The following is a 24,890-nucleotide window of genomic DNA, read 5'->3' as shown; positions in this document are numbered from 1 at the left end:
TATGAATAGATTTGATTATTTTTGCTGTCTAGAATGAGACCGCATAAACTGACAAAACAGCAAGATAAGACACAGTACACATGGATGCATATGTTTACTTGTAGTATTCATGCGGTAGGGTAGCACAGAGTCAGAGAGAGCGAGTAGTAGTAAACACCTCCTTCCTCTCTTACAGCCCCTTTCACCACTTCTAACATGTTCCTGTCTCATGTTCATTTATCCCAAGCAGCCTAGCACTCACAGAGTGATTTCATCTTCCCCTTCCTTTTCTTCAGCCTCTTCCACTTGAGGGATTACACATGCATTAAGCACTTTTTTTGTAGCACTTAACAAACCTGCTGAGTCACCATTTACACTTGCAAAAAAAAGCTGCAGTTTATTTGAATTGACCTGCACTGGCAGATGGGCATGATGTCTAACATATATCAGAAACCAAAGTAGAGATCTGGTGACTGTGGAGGTCATTTGAGTACAGTGAACTCACTCTCATGCTGAAGAAAGCAGTTTGAGATCATTTAAGCTTTGTGACTGAAGTCAGGCAACCGTTTTCTATTCTTTTGTTGCCCAAATTTGGTGAGCCCATGCAAACTACAGCCTCGGTTTCCTGTTCTTAGCTGACAGAAGTGGTATCTGGTGTGGTCTTCTGCTGCTGTAGCACATCTGCGTCAAGGTTTGACATGTTGTGTCTTTAGAGCTGGCTTTCTGCATACCTTCACGGTAATTTTGAGTTACTTTTGCCATCAACAAGTCACTTCTACCCAGAAAGCTCCTGCTCATGGGATATTTTCAGACTCGTTTTCAGACCATTTTCTATAAATCCATGAGGTTTAGTGCACCTTCATTAAAGGAATAATTTAAATTGTAATTAGTCTGTGAAAGCAAAAGGATTCAGAACAGATTTTCTTTGTGCTTTCACTTTTATCTTCATTTTATCTATTTTTTTCCTATTCCTCTTATCTGGCTCTTTCATTTACTTCTTGGCTGCGCCTTTGCTCATCGGCTCCAGCATAGAGACAACCTGCTGTCTTCTAAATCACTTCACAAAGGGCAACAGAGGAGATTTATATCCTTTATACAGAAAGCAGGAGAATGGAGCTAATGGGAAAAAAAGAGGGTGCCACCAATGGCATGTTACGTCTTAAAACCAAGCATGTAGTCTAAGATATTAAGTTCTGTAAATAAAGTTTGATGACCCTCCTTTTTCCTTTAAATCTCCAGATAAAACAGTCCAGGGATGTCTTTATGATGTTATCTAACAGTCTACAGTTAAATGATCCCTTGAATTGTTGGTGAAATTGATTTAGGAGCTCACATGTAGAAAAACAGCAGAATCTTTTGGGTTTATAGTCTGGATTTGTTACAGTCTAATCGAAAACACCTGTTCTTTTGAAGCTCTATCGCAGACCTTCCCAAAGTGTGGGGTCCGCCCCCTAGGGTAGGCGCAGAGCCATTGCAGGGGGGGCGCGGTATGAAAAGGGAAAAAAAAACAACGTTTGAACACTGCTAGCATGGGGTGCCCACACAAACGCAAAGCAGGAGATGAAGTATAGCTGAATATGTTTCCAAACTAACTTCATTCTAAGCCAAAGACTAGAAAATATGGTGAAGCTTATCTGCCCTTTGGTTTCACCTGCACAAGTGCCAAGGTAGGTCTCCCCTGCAGAATTGGTTTCCCTTCGTCCGGAGCACGCGCTGTGCTCTTCAAATCAGGGACAAACAGTATCCCACATTCTTAATTTTTAGTTCACAAACACTTGTTGTAATGACTAACTACTCCTGACATTTTGGAGATGTTAGCTCTTTATACAGTAAAGTTACAGCGGGATACAAATAATATCAGGCTGATCCTGCCATGATTTGTTCCCCCGGTTCAAATCACGGACAAACAGTATCCCACAGCTGTTTATGTTTTTAAACCCATTTTGCACAGACAGGCATTTTTTGAAAAATGTATTGACAGCAATGTTGAATATTATTACACAGGAAAAAAACAACTACACGTAAAATAATTACACCGTGACGCCTCTGCCTTTGTAAATGGAGGGACAGTAACTGCGTGTGTATATGTAAGCATGTAAAAACTGAAGATAGTCAGATTAACAGATTAACAGTATTTTGTCTCTATCTGCCATTCTGCAATTCATCTCATGTAAACAATACACACAGCGTGACATGAAAAAAGGCACATAGCTTTGACGTTGCGTGATGAACTCTATATTCCTCGTCCACACGTAAACGCAAAAAAGGACATTTTTCTGGTAAAACAAAGGGGGGCCCAGCAAAAAAAGTTTGGGAACCACTGCTCTATTGCAATTTATGCAACAAGTTAATATCAAGTCGGCTTAAAAGCTTGAATTCTTCAAAGACCCAGCTCATACAGCCGAGCAATGGATGAAAATAGCTTTTATTGGACTGAATACATTTTGAAATCCTTGCAGAAATAAACAGATACAGTAGGCTAATATTTTCAGTCTCGCCAGTAAAGTACCTATAAACGTCAATCATAACACACAATAAGGATAAAGTAGAAATGGCAGTAAATTTACTCCATCCAGCCTTTATGGTCATTTTGTTGCCATTATAATGGGAATTATGCAGTAAAGAGGAAAACCTAGCCCAAATATTAAGAAGTCTTCTAACTGTCTGTGTAAATGGCTGTGCTGAAGTTTAGTAACACTAGCTGGGATGTCAGGATTATTCTCAGAAGGACACATGCACACAAAAGCAAACTGGGCGAATGAGATAACAGACTTAAAGGCTCCCAGTGGACTCATATTTTGCCCGGGATAGTTAACGCGACAACCTCTGACCTCCGAGGTGTGGAAAGGGTCTCTGAGCAAACGAAAGGGGGATGACACGGGCAGAAGGGGTGACTGGGAAACACGGAGACAGGAAAGATAAAGACAGGGGTTTAAAAATTTCCAGTACTTTTTGTGACATTTCTATCAGTTCCCACCAGGAGGTTTCTGGGGGCCATGACACCATCATGTCTGCCGTCGCTTACGTCCTCCTTCTCTCTTCATGTTTCTTCACCCCTGCCAGCCCCCAAACTATTATCCCTGACCCCCACATTCAGTACATACCAAAGATCAAAGCCTGACAAGACCCCCCGACGAACACTCTCGCTGATTCCACATCCCATTAACGCTGCTCAGGTGCTCAAACTCAACACCTGCGCCTCTGTGTGGTTTGAGGTGAACTAGCAAAGCACTAAGTAAGTCGAATGTTTCTGGGGATTACAAGGTGGAAAGGTTTTTCTGCCCTCTTTCACTCCAGCTATCTCATCCACATCTGCTCTATAAACAGAGCAGGTTTGCCACTTGGAGTATATTTACTGCAGCTTTCGGGAACCCATCCTTTACCATAAATCTGTCAACTTTTTCCCCCAGCAAACACACAGGCACAAGCTGTATAAGGAAATAATTCCCTGCTCCTCATGTTTGTAAGAGGGCCAGTGTGTTTTTATGTTCGATGGTGTAGCTGCCAAATGTTTTTACTCTTTTATCTTTAATGGAGGAGGGTCACATTCAGTCTTGTGTTTGGCTGAAAGTCTAAATTAAGTTTGGTAAAGACCTGCAAATTGCAAAAAATATAATTTAGACATTCAGAATTAAGTTAGTCAAACTCAGTAATATGCTTTTAAAACTTGCTTTGGATTTCATCACCTTGAAAGACCTCACAGTGTGAGAACAAATGAGTGCATTCGGGTCAAACTTGAGTGAAAATGTGAATGTTAGACTTAATTTAAATTCTGCAAGCTAATGCCTTTAGTTTTGTTGGTTTAGTGTAGTGGTGTCCAAACCCAGGTCTTGAGGGCCGGTGTCCTGCAGGTTTTAAATGTGTCCTTGATCCATCACAGCTGATTCAAATGGCTAAATTACCTCCTCACATGCCTGGTAATGAACTAATCATTTGATTCAGGTGTGTTGACCCAGGGTGAGATCTAAAACAGCAGGACACCGTTCCTCGAGGCCTGGAGTTGGTCCAGCCTGGTTTAGTGTATGGAAGTTTTGCAGACATGTGACTGCTAACCATGTGACATTAACCTGTCAGCCACTTTGGATGTGATAATCACGGTGACAATGTAGGATCAAGTGGATTAAAGCTCACCCTGTTACAATCTGGCAATCACAGGTCACGGGGGAAAAATGAGTATTCCTCAACTGGTTGCTGGTGGTTGATGGGAGTTGCTGAGAAAATGATTGGGGTGAGAGGCACACATTTGTTCATAAGTCATTTGGGTCATAATGGAGAAATGGGAGTAACCGACTGGTCTCTGGCACAAACCTTGTGATTGATTTGGTTGCTACTTTATTGCTGCGGACGCCTGCAGTTTGCACGTTAGTGGCAGACTTGTCTACAAACACTGGTCATCTGCTCCCCGAGGTGTAGTGAAACTGTGAAAAGTGCATCACAACCTGGAAATGCGACAATTTGCCTTCAAAGTAAAAGCTGTTTCTTTTGAAACATGCGAGCTGCAGCTCAGAGGGACAACTCTCACTCTGAATACAAACCTTCGCCATAGTTTGCCCCACATTTTATCAAGTCTTTGTACTACTGGGCTAGCAGTTAGTGAGGTTTGACATGTACAAAGAAAATCACTCTAACTGTGTTAGAAAAAAGTCGGATCCCTGACATTTCATGGAAATTTATACAAAATTTCAGCACAATGAGCAGAAATTGTATGACATAGAAAACGAGTGTTTGGGAGCTCCGGCAGCCAGGCTGGTACTTTCTTCACTTTTGGGGTCTTGGTCTGTTTGTATTGTTCTTTAGTCATCTGTGGCCAGCCTTAAGTCTGGTGGTCAGAGGACCCTGTTGCAGGATTCAAAGGCATGTGAGGGAAATAACTGAACTGCTTTTAATTTGACAAAAAAGTCAAAGTCCAAGACAGATAAACTAAACTGGGAACTAGGAATGAAGCATGAGGAACCATACAAGAGATTAAAAAAAAAAAAAAAGAGCGGTATTCCAAATCACAAGAAACACAGGGTGCATAAATGGATGACTTGACAAGAGGAATAAACTATAAATACACAGGGGGATGAGACACAGGAGAAAGTAATAAGTGTTGCATAGACAATACAGAAGGTAGAAGAGGGGGAAGTAAAACTAGAACAATTCACACAGGAAACAACTTTCAAAGTAAAACAGGAAGTGACAAAGAGACAAATTAAGACTCCGGCATTAAAAATAAGACGAAACCCAGCAACTATAACAAATACATTAAAAATCAGTGATAACCATACAGAAAATCAGACCTTTTGAAGTGCTGATTTCTTACCCAGCAGTGGCTCGCCTCCTGCTCTAAGCAGCAAGATTTAAAATAAATTAAACACTATCTAATGCTTATTTTTATTTGTCTGATGAAATGAATCCACGATCAGCTTATTAGAGTAATAATAGTACAGATAAAGCTGCAGTCCTCCATCATGCTCTGTACTTTGTAAATAAAGTTATGTGTGGCCAAAATTTTTCGCATTTTAGTGTCGAGGGAGAAATATGTCACTTACAGCTTGCAGGCCCCACTTTACCAAAAACACAGCAAAGCTGTGGTGTCCCTGACCTCACTGTGGTAAAAAAAAAATATCCACTGTTTGTTTACGTAACAGAGAAAATAAAGAATTTCCACAACTCAACTGTCGTTGTTACAACCGACGATTGTCTGAAATGTATCAACAGCTGGCTCCACTTATCCTCGAGTGAGTCCTCTGTGTAGCAAACACTGCAGAGTGGGTGAGTAAGAGGACAAGCATCTTGTAATCAGGGTAAAACGTGGAGATGAAGACACCTACTGTAGCAGAAATTATACCACAAAGGCAATTTTCGAGGCTTTGACAGGTGCTTATACCGCCTGTCCCTCTGTGGCTACAGAACTCAATACTCTGAGGATTTGGGTGTGGCTGGACCATGAGGACATAATAAAGGCTTCACAGAAGATGCTCCCTTCTTCATGCTATCGTGCTCATTCATTTTAATCTGCAATTTATTTGAAACACTCCTTTATCTGTTGTGCAAACATGCAATAGTTTCAAAGAAGGGTGTGGTCCTGGAGTCAGAGATGTGAATGACCTGCAATTTGTAAAATATTTAAACTATCTCTGTTGGTTTCTAGGAGCTAAAACGAATGACAACCAGACCAGCAGTGACATAAGCAGCTCATTCAGTTCATGATGCGGCACAATTCAGAGGCTGTGTTTAGTACAGAAAGACGGTTCTAAGTTTTGTTGTGATTAGCTGGCTGTATTGCACAAACTAAGCCTCAAGGAGGCTCTCAAACAGAAACAAATCCAGGACAAATGAATCTCATTTCACTAAAATCTGACTAATACCCAAGGAGGAGGAGTAATTCTTCTCGTAAAAATGAAAAATGGTAAATGGCCTGTATTTGTACAGCGCTTTACGTAGTCCCTAAGGACCCCAAAGCGCTTTACACTGCATTCAGTCATCCATACACACATTCACACACTGGTGATGGCAAGCTACATTGTAGCCACAGCTGCCCTGGGGCGCACTGACAGAGGCGAGGCTGCCGGACACTGGCGCCACCGGGCCCTCTGACCACCACCAGTAGGCAACGGGTGAAGTGTCTTGCCCAAGGACACAACGACCGAGACTGTCAGAGCCGGGGCTCGAACCGGCAACCTTCCGATTACAAGGCGAACTGCCAACTCTTGAGCCACGATCGAAAAGTGGCTGTAAATCAAGAAATATGGCCTTGACCTAGAGCTCAGTTCAGATGAAGATCTAATAAGTGATTATTATTGTGCAAATCTCCCTCAAATCTGACCAACACTCCGGAGGGAGCGGGGACTCCTGGGAAACGTGGAGGTACAGATCCCAGATGGACGCTTCACCGTCGCCTAAGCTCGGTGGTACTGATGACTTAAAAACTCTAACTATTGTTGACCATGATTACGTAACATGATTACTGATGGACTATATGAAATTATTGGATTAAAACAAACAAACAACTCTTCTTTGAACTTTAACAAAATAAACAAAATTTAAAAAAGAAAAAAGAATTAGACTATGAACTGGAATAAACATAAGACGTTTTAAGATTAAAAGACAAAATTATGCCTGAAATTTAAATTTGATTAACTGCAGAGCCATAATAAAACCACATCTCTGTTGCATATGCTGCCCGTTGCCAGTCAGCCCTGAAAACCTCATTAGTCTCTCTGTGTGACTGTCAGCTGTATTCAATTTCCGGTTCACATACATGATGTGAGAGGAGGGACCACGGGGACATTGAATTCGATTAATTAAACAAGAAAGGGATAAAAATAAACCCCCAGAACACAATCTTTTCAGTGTGTCCATGCATGCTTGTGTGTAACAGACAGAGAGAGAGAGAGACATGGGAAAGAGATGAAAGCGAAGAAAAACCGATGAGTGACACCAAAGCTGCAGAGACACGCACACCTGTTAGCTGCCGTTTCAGGACAACACACGAGGGCGGGATGTCCTCCTCTACCTACATCAGTGCATCGCTAACCCTTTAACCCCACGTCTCTATACCTCCCACAAATTGTCTGTTTTTCATCATCCCCACCCCCTCATCTGTGCAGCTTGCTACACTTGAACAGCAAACGGAGCCAAACAACAACAACAGCCTGGCCGCAGTTAAGACCCCCCAGGACACGATCATAATCAGGCCACACTGGCCAGTGTTTGACCCCAGGGGCCTGCCTCTCTAAATGGGTTGAAATAACAAATCCAGCCTCTTTGCTGACCCTCCACGTCTCACGTCCGATAAGAATTTGAGCTTCAGAGTCCTGTATGAGAAGAGAGGACGACTAAGAAGCATAACATGGTTTTAATTAGCGAGGCACTTAAAGCAGACTGTTTTTTTTATGGCTTTGGGCCTCAAATTACTCCTACATTATTGCCCAGTTAATATCTATAAGTTTGATCCAGGTTTTGGCTCAGAAACAACATTCAAGGTCACATCATCAGTGGGGGGCTGAAGGGCCATACTTTTTCTGAAGGGCCAGACTTTTTCATACAGGGTGTCACTGAGAAGGAGCACAAACTTCTCCTTAAAACATAAATCTGCAAAAAATAAGATAAAATAGTGAAAACTATGGCAATATCTTCATTTATTATTCATTAATGCACAAAATATCATGCAGACAGAACAGTATTGTAATATGAAAAGCTGTTTGGTTGTTTCTTAATATGATGAAGTGTTTTTATTTAACACCACAAACCTGCTAACAGGACGTTTGCATTTACAGTTTATAATTTATAATTAAAAAACTGCTTTAGTCCAACTGTTCTTTTGTTTAGCCTGTAAAATCACTTTAAAACACTGAGGAATATCAGTACAGAGGAAATGAAAACCTGTTATGTCAACAGTTCTATAGCCAATGAGGAGATAGGAAGTCTGTATAAAGTTTACTTTGTGTTTGTTTCGGGGGTTTTATGTATTAAACGTCTACTGTTCTAGTCCCTTTCAGGCTACTACTACTACAATTTCATTTATTTGTTTGAAACAAATTACCTACCTACCGATCTATAAAATAAAATCTCCAAATATCCATGTACTGTCATAAAATAGATAAATTCCAGTTACTTGTAGTCATGTTCTGACTCTTTCCCTATAGCAATTCCTTTCTCCAAGAGGCAACACATTTTTAACTGCAGCGCTCACTGTAGGGCTGACAGCTGAGCCAGTATGGACCACAGATCCACAACAAGTCAGACTGCATTTGACATGGATATCTTGAGGGCGAAACTTCACAGAGCAGCTACATTATCCACAAGGTTCTCCAGCGAGCCACTTCTTTGTCATGAGGTCACAAGATACGGTTTTAAAGACCAGGTCATTTAAAACACTGAGCTTTAAAGATGAACGAGTGACAGTTGTGGGCTTGTAATTGCGAGCTAACACCTTCCGCATTACAGCCAATTGACTCAGTGTTATATAAACTGATTTATTACGGCTTTAACACTAATAGGGTATTAACCCATTAGCTTGACTTGACAGAAAAATCCTTATTTGGGTCTTTTAAATGAAGTTTCCTAACATATTGCAGTGTGCCATTTGATTTAAATGCAATGAAAACACACATGTGAGAGAAATTATATGACGTGATCAGCACTGAGGGTGGACTCTGGCAAGAAAACAACCACCTCAGTGTTGGTCTCCTCATCTTGTTACGTTCATTTATCAAGGATATATTTCAATCCTCAACTCAGTGAAGCTGTGAATGGTTGTTTGTGGTTACATAGTAACACTTTGAGAGGTTTCAAGCAAAACCTTCTGCTATATGTTTCTAATCATTTAGTAACAGCATTTGTGTGTCAAGATCCCATTTAGAGCCAAGGTAAGGCAGTTTAATGTATTCAGCATATGGTTTGGGCTAACAGCACCTTTAGTTAGGCAAATAGGGTCGCCTACATTGGAGCTGGACTGTTTCATTATCCTTAGTTTGTGACATAGGCTACAAAATTGTTTTTCTTTGTCCTCTCACCCCCAACTGGTCACAGCAGATGGCTGCCTCCCCTACCTCCCAGGCTTTTTCCTGTTAAAAGGGTTTTTTTCCTTCCCACTGTCGCCAAGTCATTTACTCATAGGGGTCATCTGATTCTCTTTATAGGGTGTTTATCTTAAGATATAAAGCACCTTGAAGGTACTGTTGTTGTGATTTGGCGGTATATAAATAAAAATGAATTGCCTTGACTTAAATTTAAATAAGTGCAAGTGAAGTCTTAAATTGTTAGGCTGGACTGTCTATTTTCCCACAAAAAGAGAAACTATCCAGTGAGCGGCAGTTCTCTGGGAGAAAATGGCTTGACTAGAAGTTAGAGTAGAATGACAGCTTTGAGCTAATAGGAAGGTAACAGTAACTTAAATAGGAGTAACTTTAATAGTAACTTAAAATGAATGCAGAATAGGTCAAACCTTAAAGCAGATGGGTTATAGCAACAGATCACACCAGGTGCCACTCACGTCTAAGAACAGGAAAGACTACATATCACACGAGTGCTTCAAAATTGGATAAAAGATGATCGGAAAAATTAGGCCTGCTCTGAAAAGCATCAAATTCTGCAACATTTGGATGGTAGGGTGAGAATTTTACCTCAAATTGCTTTCTTGAACATAACAATGAGTTACTCAAAACCACAGTCACCACATCTGATGATGTGGTCTCAGAGTAATGTTTCCAGCACCGTGTCGAATCTTGGTATGAAAAATTAGGCTGTTCTGTAAATATTATGAGCATTTCACAGATTTAGCACGTTAAATCTGATTGAGGCAGAGGTGTTATAAGACTACAATAAAGATAGGAGTTAATACAGTAAGCACACCTCAGCTGTGAGGATTACAGTGACCACACTGCCCCACACGAGCATCTCCGAAAAAGCAGCTGTGCACAGGCTATGACTCACTGTTTGTCCTTCAAATGCCCCGACTCCCACCAGAACTACACACAATCACACACCGGTACCGGAAACACACATACACACACAAAACATGACCTCATATGTCTTCCACTGCGCTCCGTGATGCAGCTAGTGCTGCATCAGGACCGAAGCTGATGAAAAATGGATGTGTTAAAAAGAGCAACAGAAAGGAAGGCAGCGAGCGAGGTGAACGAGTGCAAGAGAGGGTGTGTGGGGGGGAGCTATGAATTATACGATTTTTCTACCTCTTAAAGCCCTAAAAAACCCAAAAAAAACAACAAGGACTATTTAATGAAAAAGAATGCTACTGCTTTGCTTTTTCAAAGCTAAAAACAAGGATGCCATCATCTTAAATACGTGGTTTTATTTCACACTTGTTTACACTAAGCCGCATCTAATTGTTTCCATTAGCCTCACGGCAGATCAGCTGAACCTGGTGGGGCGTGTGAAAGGACTACAAATGATCATGTCTGTGGAATTTCAACATAATTGCTTGGTTATAAAATCAAAGGGAATACTCTTTTAGGGCTATTTCCACCCATTTTGCCCATTGTGCCCCACTCTGTTTCAACAAACAGGCTGAGAGGCAGACAGCAAAATACAGAAAGCGACTGTAAGTCCACGCTGTGCAGAGCATGAGCTCAGAGGTGTGGGGAAAGATAAAATGATGACTCACGAAGCTGCGAAAGAAGAAAGCAGAGGCAAGGCTGACAAGCGAATCCAGCAAGCTCTTAATGGAGTTGAGGTGGAATGTTAACTGAATTGAGAGACTTCAAACTGTGCAAAAACCACATGACTCATGCCCGATGAGCACCACACGAAGGACACTGCTAGAAGAGCAAACGCCTTAACTGAAACTCCTCAAATCAGCCACATTCCCTGGGTCATGCAAACAGAATTGTTGGATAGGCGTGGCCCTGTAAAGCAATTATACTTTAATCATATTATGTGTACGATCGTAACCTAACTGTGAAAGGTTGTGCATACTCATCAGTTTAATGTAATATGCAAATAACACTTTGAAACCATTAAAATGAAGTGATTATTGAACCATCTGGAGTTTTTTAAAATGAAATAAATATTAAATTGCATATATGAGTTTTAATTTGCAACATGTTTGCTACATCTGGCATTATTTATTTTTATTTATTTATTTATTTTTGCAATTTATTTAGATTTTTCTGGAGGAAAACAAAATCACTCTGGTGATGTAGAAGGCTCAAAAATTTATATATCAAATATAACACACTAGGCATTCAGGGGACAATAACTCTTGAGGCTTTCCACTCTGCTTTATCTTTGCTTCCACATGAAGACACAAAAATGGGCAAAGCAGTGTTGAAAGGCTGCACATATTAGGGATGCTGATGTGGGAGAATCAGTCCAATCAAAATGATTGATTTGGACAGAGTAGCTATAACGGTCCCTGCGGGACAGTGGACAAGACAAGTCTGGCAGGGCAAACCTGAGATATTCAATAACGTATCATCACCACAAGACAACAGTTCCCAGTTCTCAAAACCTCCTCCCACCATCTCCACAGAAAAGGAGAAAAGAAAAACAGTGTAACGTCTAAAGTGAATAAAATAATTTTCTTATTTCTGGTGACGCACTTAAATTACATCACTAACAAAATAGCAAACATGTCCAACACCTGATTAGCTCCATGTCTCTTTTTTCTGTGTTTATAATGGTTACAATAATAAATGGGCGGTGTCATTATACACGCATGGGGTCAGAGGTCAAGTTTTCTGAAAATCTCGTGAATGCGATAACTCGAGGAGGAAGTCACGTAGGTTTTTCAAACTGATACTATAAGGGTATATACAAAAAAATCTCAGTGGCCTTAAGTTCAACATGGCCTAAAGGTTAGAGGTCATCTCACATGTAAAACATCCCCAGTTCCAGGGGATCCCCAAGCCTCACGGGGCATAAAGTAATGTACTCCTAGAGTCAATCCCAGGATAAAAGGGAAGGTTTTATCAGGAGGACCATGTGCCATAAAATCTGAGCCAAATCAAATCTGGCAAATAAGGGAGCTGCTTGTGTCTTAAAATTACTGAAAAAGCCGCAGTTTCAAGGTGTGTACTAGTTATGATCAACTTAAAATGTAAGTGTTCTTCAGTATGAGGAGCTAAAGGCTTCCAGTGTCTAGGAAAAAAAAAGAGAAACTATCCAGTGAGCGGCAGTTCTCTGGGAGAAAATGGCTTGACTAGAAGTTAGAATGACAGCTTTGAGCTAATGGGAAGGTAACAGTAACTTAAATAGTAGTAACTTTAATAGTAACTTAAAATAGGTCAAACCTTAAAGCAGATGGGCTACAACAACAGATCTTCAGTATGAGGAGCTAAAGGCTTCCAGTGTCTAAAGTAGTCTATTGCTTATCCCCAGCTGCAGAAGGCTCCATAATGTAGTGGTTATCTGCTCTGGTTATTGGCAAACAAAAGGTCACTGGTTTGATTCCAGTTAAAGACAAATCTATGGAAGCCTATTTCCGCCACTAAAAAAAGTATCCGTATTTTTCTCGAAATTTCAACTTATTAACTCGAAATTTTGAGAAAAGTAACTCGACATTTTGAGTTAGCTCTGCCAATCAGTAATCTACGTGAATGACGTCATTTTCTTGTTACCTGGGAGGATATAGCGCAATGCACACTCAAAACCGTACTGCAACAAATTGGCGCTTTGGAGAGTACGTTTGCTCATAGTAACGGCATGTGATTCAGCTAATAACAAAAAGATGTGATCATTTGTGAAGCCACGCTGAAAATACTCAGCAATTTGTGCATTCATGACTGGCTGGTAGCTTAGCTGTAGCATTTGTAGCTGAGCGCTTCAGCTTCCGGGTAACAAGGAAATGATGTCATTCACGTGGATTACTGATTGGTAGCTCTAACTTGAAATTTTAAGTTACTTTTTTCAAAATTTCAAGCTAATAAGTTGAAATTTCGAGAAAATAACTAAAAATTTCGATTCAGCGCTGCTAACTGTTATGGACACTTTTGTTTGTTTGTTTTTTAGTGGCGGAAATGGGCTTCCATACAAATCGCATTTAGGGTTACAGCAGGAAGGTGTATATTTTTGCTTAAAAATGCAGAGCTCCCTGCTGTTGGAACCCATAGAAAGTATCTTTATTTGTCAGCAACTGCAGAACACATCAAGAAATAATCTCATTTTCAAGCAACAAAAAACTTTTCTTTCTCTTCTTTCGGTGGATTTTACTTCTAGCTGCATCACATTCACATACACGTACACTGCAGATTTGTAGGGAAAAATATACGGTTTTCAGTATTACGAGAAGAAGCAGACACTAACTGCATTTTAATAGAATTTGTTTCAGTTCATTTGAATCATTTCTTGATGTAAATGCTTAATGATCTGCAGGGTAAACAGCTTATTGGATAATTAGGTGGAAAAAAGAGGCGGAAACACAAAAGACACCAGTAAAAGAAAAACAAACTAAAAAACAGAAAAAAAAAATTATATAATGTTTCAATGCAGTTTTTTTCCCAAGTGCTGATGGGTAAAGAGGAACAAAAGACCCCTGGTTTTTCACATCCTCAAACACCCACGCCTGTTTTTATGGATCTGGCAGTGTATCTGAGAGATGTGTGAGCAATTAGAACAGACCAATTAGAAGTGAGATACTTCCTGTTTACCTCAACAAGAGCAGGAAAAAAAACTTTCTAAATTTGATTTCCCTTTTAGAAAAAAAAAACATGGGAGGTTCATTATTTGTTGTAGTTTAATTGTGCTTGCACCTATATTATAATAAAGTAATATAAAATACTTATCAGTCACTTCATTAGGTATACTCCTTAACACAAATATCTAATCAACCAAACACACTGAAGCTATTTAGTGCATTTAGCCCACAGTGGCTGTGACAAACAAAAACTACCGAAATATTAACGTGGAAGTTAAAAAATGGCTGTTTTTGAATATTTTAATTCATTGTCATTGTTGTAATTCTACAGATTCCTCACTTGTAAAAATGTGATAAACCGTAGGATAGCCTGTGTCTATCACCTGTAGTCTCATCCTCATTATTCTGCTCAACCTCCAAAGCTGTGGTGAGAACAGGTGTTTACAAAAAAAGGTCACTAAGAAGGCTTTTATTTGACTCATATGCACAAAAACGTGGTATAAAATCATGCCTTGCATAGTTTTAATGGGCTGCATCACCTTTATGATAAAACTCACTGATGTTTTATGGCTCTATAGAATTTTATTTTAAATCAAAATTTGCTCAAAATGGTTCTTTAGCTAGTAAGGATTGCTAACCCTTCATATGACATATAAGGCACATGTCATATATAAGCTGTATGATTGTTGCATTGTTTATATTAATCACTGATTCTGTTTAGGGTTACATGAGCGTATCTCAGCTGTAATTAGAAAAGAGTTGGGGTACACCCTGTACAGGTTGCCAGTCCATCACAGTCTATTTACATCTGAATTTAACCAACAAGTATGTCTGAAGAAAAACCAACATCCAACTGGTGGACATCCCCAGGTAGTGGGGACTAGAAACTGTTCCTGGGGGTTGTTAACTCACTAAAATCTCAATCATTACATGTTACAGGTGTTTAAAAAGGGCGTCATCACCGGGGCGGGGAGGTGAAACGTCTGTTTGTGCTGAAACTTTTTCTGCCTCGATGAAGCTTCTAAATTTGAAATGTTTGTGTGCCTTTGTTTTCTTCCTTAATATAAAGTTGATAAAACTGCTGAATGAAGCAGGTAGCTGTAACTGCAGAGTGGAAAGTAAATCAATGTTCATTCACTCACATTATCCTGTGATGGCAGTAACAGTCTTTAGCACGTTTCTTTCTTTCTTTCTTTTTACCTGAGCCTATTTTCATTCAACCTCTATCATCAGTGTCCTTTTAAAATCAGGCCAAAAGGAGGACTGAGAACACAATTGACTGATTCATCTGGCTTTGTGTCACACTGGCAGGCCCCCCATGTAACTCTCTCTTTCTCAAACTTTTTTCTCCCTGTGCTCCATGCTCGCCCCCTCTTCTCATTGTCCACCCAAAATGCATTTCTTCACCCCCCTCCCCTGGTGCACAGAGGGGCTCCTCGCTTGTCCCCATGCCGGCCCATCCTCAATGGATCTTCTGTCTGACCCCCTTCCGCCTCCCTCTCATCTCTCCCTCCAAACAGGATAATCAGAGCCAGAGCAGCGTCTGATCAGCCGCAGCTCATTACACAGGAACGTACGAGCTTTAATCAGCGCACATTACATTACATAACATGACGTTGGATCATTGGAGTCACCTGCCGCTGCCTCTGCGAGGGGAGGAGGATCTGACTCCCATCCTAGGCCTCGTGTCTAGGTGGGTATTTGCAGTGCGCCTTGCTCTGTTTAATCTCAAAGTCTCTGTGCATGCGATTTAAATCAATAAGAATTTACTTTTGCAAATCTGACACTGCATTGAGAGACACCTCCCATCCAACTCCAATTTAACTGGGCTGCAAAAAAGGAAACTAAAGAGAACACATGCACTGTGATACATTCTGACTGCAGGATCCCTGCATCCCTTTGCACTCCAAGCCCAGTAACGTCCTAAAGCTGAAGCAGCAACCCTACGAACACCGAAACCTTCCAGTGTGCTCAAAGAACTGAGATCCCGCAGTGCAACATTAATTTCACGAGTCCAAAGGCCTCTAAAATCCATACCCATAAATCATCATAAGACTGAAACCTTCTCCTTATGAACAATGTCCGTACTGTTTCCATGATATACACTCATAACAAGGAAACACTGTCTTCTGCAGACACCACTGTCAGGCTGTACATTAACCTAAAATGAAGGTCACAGTGCCGTAATTAACTTTCCATGTGAGCAGGAGCTCTGAATGGAAGGTGCCCGTGAAAAGTGCCTAACAAATACTTGTGAATGTTCAGCTCGGGAATACATGATAAAGATTTAATCTGTAAAAGATATCATTTCACTCCAAGAGGAGTAAAATAAACCTACATCAGACTGGAACAGCCACCACTAAACGGAGGAGGCCTACAGTGCCACTGATCATCACCTTACAGTCAGTATGGTTTAGTAGCTTGTAGAATCATTTTCTGTATGACTTTATCAGGATCTCACACTGTAGTGGAGGAATTTTGGTTCACACTTCTTTACAACATTACTTCAGTTCATTGAGGTTTGTTGGCAGCTCTCTTGAGGTCCCACCACAGCATTTCAATCAGTTTGCAGTCTTTTCTTTGTCTGGGCGATTGCAATGTCATGAGTCTTTTCTTTTGGAGTCATTCTTTTGTGCTTGGCATCATTTTCCTTTTGCACGGCTAAACGTTTTGTTGTCAGACAGACGGCTTCACATTTGGACTCTGGGACACGTTGGTACATGGTCAGCTCAGTGAGTGCGAGGTGTCCAGGTACTGTCTCTTCAAAACAAGCCTAAAATATTGGCCCAGCCTTACGGGGTTTATTTTGCAGTTTCTCTGAGTATTGCACGGTCTGAATTTGAGATGGATCTGCTTGGACATCCGCTCCTGAGAAGCTTATGGCATTATGTTAACACACAACTGATTAGTCCAGACCAGCAAATTTTCAGAAATCCTGCTTTTTTGCAGGTGCTCACACATGTATTCGATAATCAGCACCTGGATTTTACTTATCCTCTTAATTTCTACAGAGGCAGTAAGGATGCACTTAGTTTTTCACAGTGCAGTCCAGAGAACACCTCAAAAACCCAAAGGTGTCACAACATGGTCACATGTTACCTCAGCCACTATCAGGGTGCTTACAATCACACAGTTAAGTTAAATGGCAGCACGCTCAATAGCTCGATAGCTCAATAGCTTTTCAGATCAGAGCTGCAGAATAGCGATTAGGAATAATCCTCACAGTACCATCACATTAAACTTCAGCTATGCTAATATTTCATAACTTATATTTCTTTTCATACTTTTGCAAACATTATTACTTTTTTCCATGAGTATTTTGCAGGGGTCTTTCTCTGTAGAAATCCTTCCCTGCAAAGATCTGATGCTCATGACCATCCCGACCCAGGTGATGACCCCTGGAAACTTTTCCAGGCATTGCAGAATCACTCTAATCAATATTAAATAATCAGAGAGCTAAGAAGACCTTTGCTTTAAACAATTTGCTTCTGTGTATTAATCATAAATGTATGCACTGACCATCAGGTAGCAAGTATTCCCAAATTTTGCAAGATTTTATATCTTTATTCTTAAAAATTCAGGCTTAATATTTTAGGAGTTTTTCACAAGAGGAGCTTACATGTTGTGCTCCGAACAGAATCCAGTGCAGCAGATTCTATATCTATAGACTACATTCTAGCTACAGTATATTATGTATAAAAGCATTATAGAGAGACAAGAAGAAGGAGTTGTAGTACTGCGAAATCTAAATTCTTTGATTCTTCATTTTAACTATTTTTTTCATTTGTGCTGGCCAAACTTGTTTATTTTCTTATTTTGAGCCTCTAAGTTCACAGAATATGTCATGTAAACAGCAGCAAAGCCAGCAGAGTTGGGTTAAAGAAAAACATTTTTGCGTTACAAAGAAAAAAGTCTCGGAAACACCTACTTAAATTACAAGCGTAATGTGATCATTTTGATACCACTGGTGAGGTCGAGGAGACAGAGAGGTATGAGCAAGGCGGGCCGTGGCGCTGGTGGAGAGGGAGACATTTCTAACATTCCTCTGTGGAGTGAGGAGGATATTTATTGACTGCGTATCAAGCACGAAGGCTCCAACCGCTACAACCAACAAAGCACACACACGCTTCCCGCTCTCGCCCCAAAATACAACATATTATACAAATGTACGTGAAAATAGACCCTTAAAAATTACATGCTTTGTCTAACTCTGATGTTTGTTCTGAATAAATGGATTTAAAATATCTGTTTTCATCTTAGATAGAGGTGTATCACTTACAGAGAAAACAGCAGTTTTCCAGCGACTCCTTTCTTTTGGTTCAAGTATAAAATACTTGGGAGCCACAGACAAGGTCATGGTTCTCCTCTGTGCTGGACGACACACAGGTTTAAAAGGAAAACAGCAAGAAAACGTCTGAAGTCCTGACTAGAGGTCAAATACCTGTCAGTTTAACTGACGTGGAAGTATTTGTTTAGTCTTTAAAATCTCACTTTCATACAAAACACAGCCAAAGCTCTAGCTTCTGGCTTCTTTTAATTAGATTATGTGTGCCCGTTGTTGAGATTTTTATTTGCTGGACAAACAAGTGATTCATTAAAAAAAAAAAAAAACTTTAGGAAGGTTTTAGTTTGAGGAGTTTTTTTAAAGACATTATTAAAAAAGTAACAGATCAGTGAATGAAGAAAATAACAGAAACCAGGAAACATGTCAAAGGTTTAAACTGAGAAAATGAACTATTTTGAGAAAAAACGGGTTAATTTGGCAACAGGTGAGCAAAATGAATGGACATAAAAAAGAGCATCTTATAGAGGCTTGAGCTTCTCAGAGTTGAAGATTGGCAGAGGTTCAACAATTGTGAAGACTTTGATCATCTCATCATCTATGGTATATAATATCACAGAAAGATTCTGGAGAAATCCCTGTGCGCAATGAACAAGGCTTAAAAACAATACTGGCTGCCCGTAATCGCCAGGCCCTCAGACGCAGAGCATTAAAAACAAGCGTGATTCTGACAAGAAAACCCCTACGTGGCCTCAGGAACACTTCCATGATCGCTGTCTGTGATCCAAAAATGGCTTCAGTTCATTTAGGCTGTTCTGTGCTCAGACAAATCGAAATGTGAAATTCTTTTAGGAAAACGTGGACACAGCAACTTCTTCTACACATTAAAGAGCGTGTCATCAGCACTCAAAAGCTTAAATCTCTGATGATATGGGGGTGTGGTAGTGCCTATAGAATGGGCAGCTTGCACATCTGGAAAGGCACCATCAGTACTGAAAGGCATACAAAGGATTTAAAGCAACATATGCTCCCACCCAGGTAGGGATGGGTATTGATAAGATTTTCACGATTCCGATTCCATTTTCGATTCTGTTTAACGATTCGATTCTTTATCGATTCTCTTATCGATTCTTATTTTTAAAAAAGGAGAACACTAAGGTCGAATAGCTTAGAACTTTATTTTATATCTTCTCTTTGAACAAGATAGAAATTTAGGAGTAACATGGCCTTACAAACCCAACAGTGAGCTCTTAAGAGATCCAGCCTACGGCTCTTCAATGGGGTGTCACAGGGTCCCCAGGAAAAAAAATGTAAATGTAAAGTAATAACATAAATATTCTTCTGTAGCAATAACAAAGTATAACATAAATTATTCTGTAATAATTACACAAGAATATCCAGTAATGTCCCTGCCTACAATTAAACACATTCACTTACCGAAAATTGGGGGCATCTGCTGTGCAAGCCTTTGACCACAAACTTAGTCACTGCTCAGTGACATTCGTCTATCCTGGCCTGAAAGGAGACGCGACCGGTAGACTGCAGCAAGAACTGCCAGCATCTGAGCCAGACTCTGTCTGTCTCTCTCATCATGGTCACCTAAATGCACAGTAATGGCAGGTTTTGTAATAAGGCAGATCGCGCTAACATAATATGCACTGTTAGTTGATTATATACCTGCCGCATTAACGGGAGAGGACGTGCGAACGTTGAGATTCACGAGTCCGGAGCGGAATTAAAAACACGACATTCATTTAAGGTCATCGCGTGTTTTGTGAGCTTTTGCATATTCGTAGTGTTTCCTCCCTTAAATGAAATATCTACTTTGCAAGTATTGCAAGTTGCCCTGTTGTCATCCGTTCTCGTAAAGTATAATCAAACTTTTGAGCGTTTGAGCCGCTTAGGCGCCGTGTTTCCTGCCAGGTAAATGACGCTCCGCAACGTGGTGACGTCATTCGGGGCGACTGGAATTGATAAGGGAATCGTTTGCAAAAATGGCAAACAATTCCAAGGAATTGAAACAGTGGGAACCGGTTCTCAACAAGAACCGGTTTTCGATACCCATCCCTACACCCAGGTCTCCCCAACAAACTCTTGGCAAAAGAACAAATGAAGAAATTGAATGAACTGATACTTTTCTCAAAATGTTTCCTTTTCTCATTTTAGACATGTGATGGGTTTTCTTTTCAGTGGAAGTGACGTTGAAAAGAATCAGCAGCAACATCTTCTCTGCGAGTGGTGACTCTTACTCGAGAACACACAAACCTTGTTTTCAGTGTTGTTTCCATGCAGGTAGTATTTTCCCTTTTACTGAACCACACATACTAAACAAACCACTAGAGAAGAAAACATCCATTTACCCATGACTAGAGGCTCATGCTTGCGACAGCGTGCAAAGTCAGATCGCTCCAGCTGAGAGGAAAAGTTAGTAAATTTCCCTTTTTTTCAAGGGGGGAAAACGTCTTCTTAAAGATCCGTGACTCTGCTCCAATTAGAAATAAAGGTCTGTCCTACAAATTCTCATATTTTTCCACAAATAAGTAATATTTGATACTAGCTGGTAATTACTGATGTGGAAACAGCAAAACAGCATGACTGGAAATTTACTGTCAGTGGCAGAGACGTAGACTGGGAATCACAAACTGTTCCAACCTGTCACGGTTGAAATCACAGAGAATAAAAGATGTACCTAAGACACCCTGGGATGTTTGAAATATTGCATATGACAAAGTCCCCACAGTTACTTGGAAATAAAAGTGAAAACACTGCAATCCATGATGACGCCTGAGATAAGAGCTCGAGGCTTGAGGCCAAAACGTCCAACCGCCACACAGACGTTCTTTGGAAATAAACAAGAAGCAACGACCGTGATTCAAATCTGGATTAGAGTCTTAATGTACCCCCGCCCCTTTCCCCCCCATCACCACCACCCCCCACCCAAGGTATCATGTGACCTTTCTGCTGACCTTAAAGAGACTGAGATGAGCCACGAAATGTAACCTGTTGCCCTCTAATCTATAAAACACTCAATAAATCCGATGGGTTATGTGAGGCGTGAACAGAGCAGAAGGTGAAGACATAAATAGTTCTTAGTAGGCACTTTCCAAATATGCATTCACACAATACTGAGCAACTGACACATTGGTAAGAGTGCAGTGTTTGCAGGATACCTCAGGTGGTGGCAGCTGGACCCCAGCATGGTCCAGGGCTAAAGCAGTGAAAACAGCATATTAGCTTTTTGGAATAGGGATATTTTATATAATTTTAATTTCAAATGTGGAAAAAAACAAAACAAAAGTTAAAAAAAATAAAGAAATAAAAATACATTCATTTTCTTTAAATTCTCTGCTGTCTGCGCAGGCAGCGTCTTGCACTTTCAGAGGGACTCGGGAAGTGTCATCTGACTTAAATGTGACACTAGAGTTAGAAAACTGCCCAGCATATGGGAAATGTAAAGCACTTTAATGCTGTTTACTCCTAACAGCTGAGTCACGAGATCAAAGTGCTTGATTTGATTGGATTTGATTTGAAGGGAAAGATTTAAATAATTAGCTGATCAGTGGACCTGTTTATTTTCCCGCATCAGTCATTTCTCAAGCACAAATGCCAAACCTTCTCTGATTTCCTCTGAGAGGATTTGGTGCTAGATAAAAACTGAATGTTTTCATCTTTGTGTCTAAGACTGTTAAAGTGGTGGCATCTTGGGCTTTGAGACATTATAACAGGCATTTTAACTATTTCCTGTCTTGCAAAGATAAAATAAAAACAGGTGCTTCTTCAGTGCTCTAACATCAACATTGACATTGAACTAACAACACCACCATAAACCTCTTGAACTGTAATGCATGTAGTTTTAAAATTATGGAATGAAAATCTGAGTATCTATCAGATTTCTGTTTATTAACACATTTTATTTTCTTAGTTTTAATTGTTTGGGGGTTTGTTTGTTTTTTACGTTTTTCTGCCATCTTTAAAAAGATGTGGGAATTACAAAGAACATTGGGATTAATAGTTTATGATGAAGTATAAAAATAACTTTTGACAATTTTTGCTGTAAAGGAACATTAATTATGCAATCATCGGTCCCTGTGAGAATCACATCCGTCATTTCTCCCGGTAAAAGCTGGCCGAAAACAGTCAAATCAATCAGTTCCTATTCTATAAAGAAAAATATGCTCGTTATCCGGGACTAAACGATGGCCTGTGTGGCTGTAAACCTGGACCAAGCTGAGCTGCTGCTGGCGTTTTATTACTGCGGGACTGCAGACTCGAGCCATTACTCAGCAAAAACAGCGTCAGGCGCACATGGAGCTGGTGCGCTGCAGCACATTACTCATGCACACAGCGAAGCACATGATTTGAGGCTGGGGAGGCGGGATGGGGGGCGACAGGTATGTTTGCAAACATGTAGGTAAACTCACAATAAATGCACAAAACGACAGCTTTTACAGCTGGAAGCAGACGCAGATACAGCCCCCCGCAACTGGGTCTGTCTCTGCTCACCGTGCAGGGCTGGGGGTGGGGGGGTCTTGTTTACTGTGACAGAGCTAAAAAGGCGCAAGTGTCGGCTGTACCTTGCTGTCCAGGACGCTGTCTCCCTCCTGGTGCGCCTTCACCTCTGCGCTGAGATCCCCGGCGGAGGCTGAAGCTGAGGCTGAGGCATCCTCCTGGCTCTTCCCGTCCTGCTGCGCTGAGTTCTGTGCTCCCATGGCCAACTCTTTTCGTCTTTGGCTACTTACGGTCTAAAAAAGCCTCCGCAATAAACGCAGCCACAGCAGAAATACTGTGTTTAGGGAGCAAATATCCAAAGCGTCCGATGTACGATGCAGCTCCGCCGCGGGGTGGCCTGGATCTGGAGTGATGAAGCGTCGGGACTGGCAAACTCTTTCAGGACGCCCCCACCTCCTGCATCTCCCGTCAGTATCACATGGGGGGCTCCGGTGTGCAGCGGCACGCCTTGCAGGAGCAGAGCCGGTGCTGATGGAGGATAAACAAACGAGGGAAGAGGAGGGCAAGTAATTAAAAGGATAAAGGGCCTTTTATTCACACGCCGCATTAATCCGTTAGTTTTGTCCTGTTCCTGTAAATTAAATTTGAGCAATTTTAAAAACACAGCAATGACACGAGGGCAGAAATCCGACAAGTTTGAGCAGAAGTGGCAAACATCATAAGTGCAGACTTATAATTCAAGTGGTTTAACAACAAAAATGGATTCATTTTTTTTTAGGAATTAAAGACATTTTTATGCATAGAGCCCGATTTTCAGAGGTGCAGCTAAGACCTCTTCCCTTGTTGTCATGACAAATTTAATCAAAGATGCGGTTCATTCAGAATTTTGAACTTGCATTTAGTATCTTTTCACTGGAATATCTAACATGAGACAAGAAGATAACAAAAGGTGGTTAAGAGGTGCAAACCACTGGTTACACTCTAGAACACGATTTGACTTTGCCAAATATATATATAGATATATAAATGTGGTAATTCTTGCACCAGAATGATAGGAAGAGACAAGTATAGAGAGGGAAAGAGGACAGCTTGTGATCGGTCATACATGGTGAAGGAAAGTAAATGTATGGCTGCAGAGGAACTGGCTCACTAGTGTTTTTTTGATGACAGAAATAGCAGGATGAACTGTGAAGTGTACAGAGTTACACTCTCTGCTCAGATTCAGACAAATGCTACAAAATTAGTCATACAGCATTTTACAGTCCAAATGGATAATGACCCAAAGCTCACTGCAAAAGCAACCTGAGACTTTCTCACAAAGAAATGAGAAATGGCCACGTCAGTCACTTGATCTTAACCCAAACAGAGTATGCTTTTCAGATATTTAATGCAAAACTGAATGCAGAAGAACCCACAAACAAGTGACGATGAGTGGCAGGGTGATTTGTGTCAGAGTGACGGCAGCAAAATAGTAGTTAGACATGCTGGGCAGAGCTGAAGATGCAGGATGGACAGAATTACAAGTCCATGAGAGAGACAGCTCAGGTTGATCAGTTTGGAGACAAAGTTAGAGAAGAGGATGACAGGGGTAGGGTAAGACTTCTCCTCCTGTTTAAAAAGGTTCTCCTGGCTTTACTTTGACATCCACCTTATCTTGGATCATGCATTTTAATCCCCCTCCCCATGAGGAAGTGCTTTGGCAACAGTGGGAAGGAAAAACTCGCTTTTAACAGGAAGAAAACTCATTTTGTGTTGCAGAGAGAACAATCTTTCTTGTGCTTCGCGTAAAAACACTAACACAACCTTCATAACACTTGCAACACAACAAACAGTTTCTCTGTTATTCCAGCTGAATTCGCTCCATGACGTAATCTCTCTGTCTGACATCTCTTTAGATCCTAATTTTTAATCTTGTTTACATTTTGCTGTGATTCATTGTTCTGATGAAGTGTGTGTACAGTTGCTCTGGTTTACAGACTGGTTTGTAGGTAATTGTAATTGTAGGTTGAGCCAATGTGTCATTTTGTTTGGAATTTTTGAACACACAAATTACAGTCCAAGCATTTAAAGCCAAGTTCACACACGCCTAAACTTAGG

The 24,890-nt window shown here is 40.7% G+C and overlaps 1 protein-coding gene and 1 long non-coding RNA gene across 2 annotated transcripts in view; one reads left to right on the top strand and one right to left on the bottom strand.

Annotated features, from left to right (window-relative positions):
- akap12b (A kinase (PRKA) anchor protein 12b) overlaps positions 1 to 23,250 on the bottom strand; it is a 50,859-nt gene extending 27,609 nt beyond the window's left edge. The window contains exon 1 of the mRNA XM_040017759.1: positions 22,919 to 23,250. Within this exon, the coding sequence (XP_039873693.1) occupies positions 22,919 to 23,053 (135 nt within the window). The 5' untranslated portion in view covers positions 23,054 to 23,250. The remainder of the gene's footprint in view (positions 1 to 22,918) is intronic.
- Positions 12,936 to 24,030, top strand: LOC120725101. The gene is made up of 3 exons (XR_005694049.1): positions 12,936 to 13,030; positions 13,223 to 13,229; positions 24,019 to 24,030. It is a non-coding gene; the product is annotated as an uncharacterized LOC120725101 (long non-coding RNA).
- The last annotated feature ends 860 nt before the right edge of the window (positions 24,031 to 24,890 follow it).

This window comes from Simochromis diagramma, unplaced genomic scaffold (assembly GCF_900408965.1).
Source record: "Simochromis diagramma unplaced genomic scaffold, fSimDia1.1 OVJJ01000802.1, whole genome shotgun sequence".
In the NCBI taxonomy this organism is placed as follows: Eukaryota; Metazoa; Chordata; class Actinopteri; order Cichliformes; family Cichlidae; genus Simochromis; species Simochromis diagramma.
This window is presented reverse-complemented; position numbering and strand designations above follow the sequence as displayed.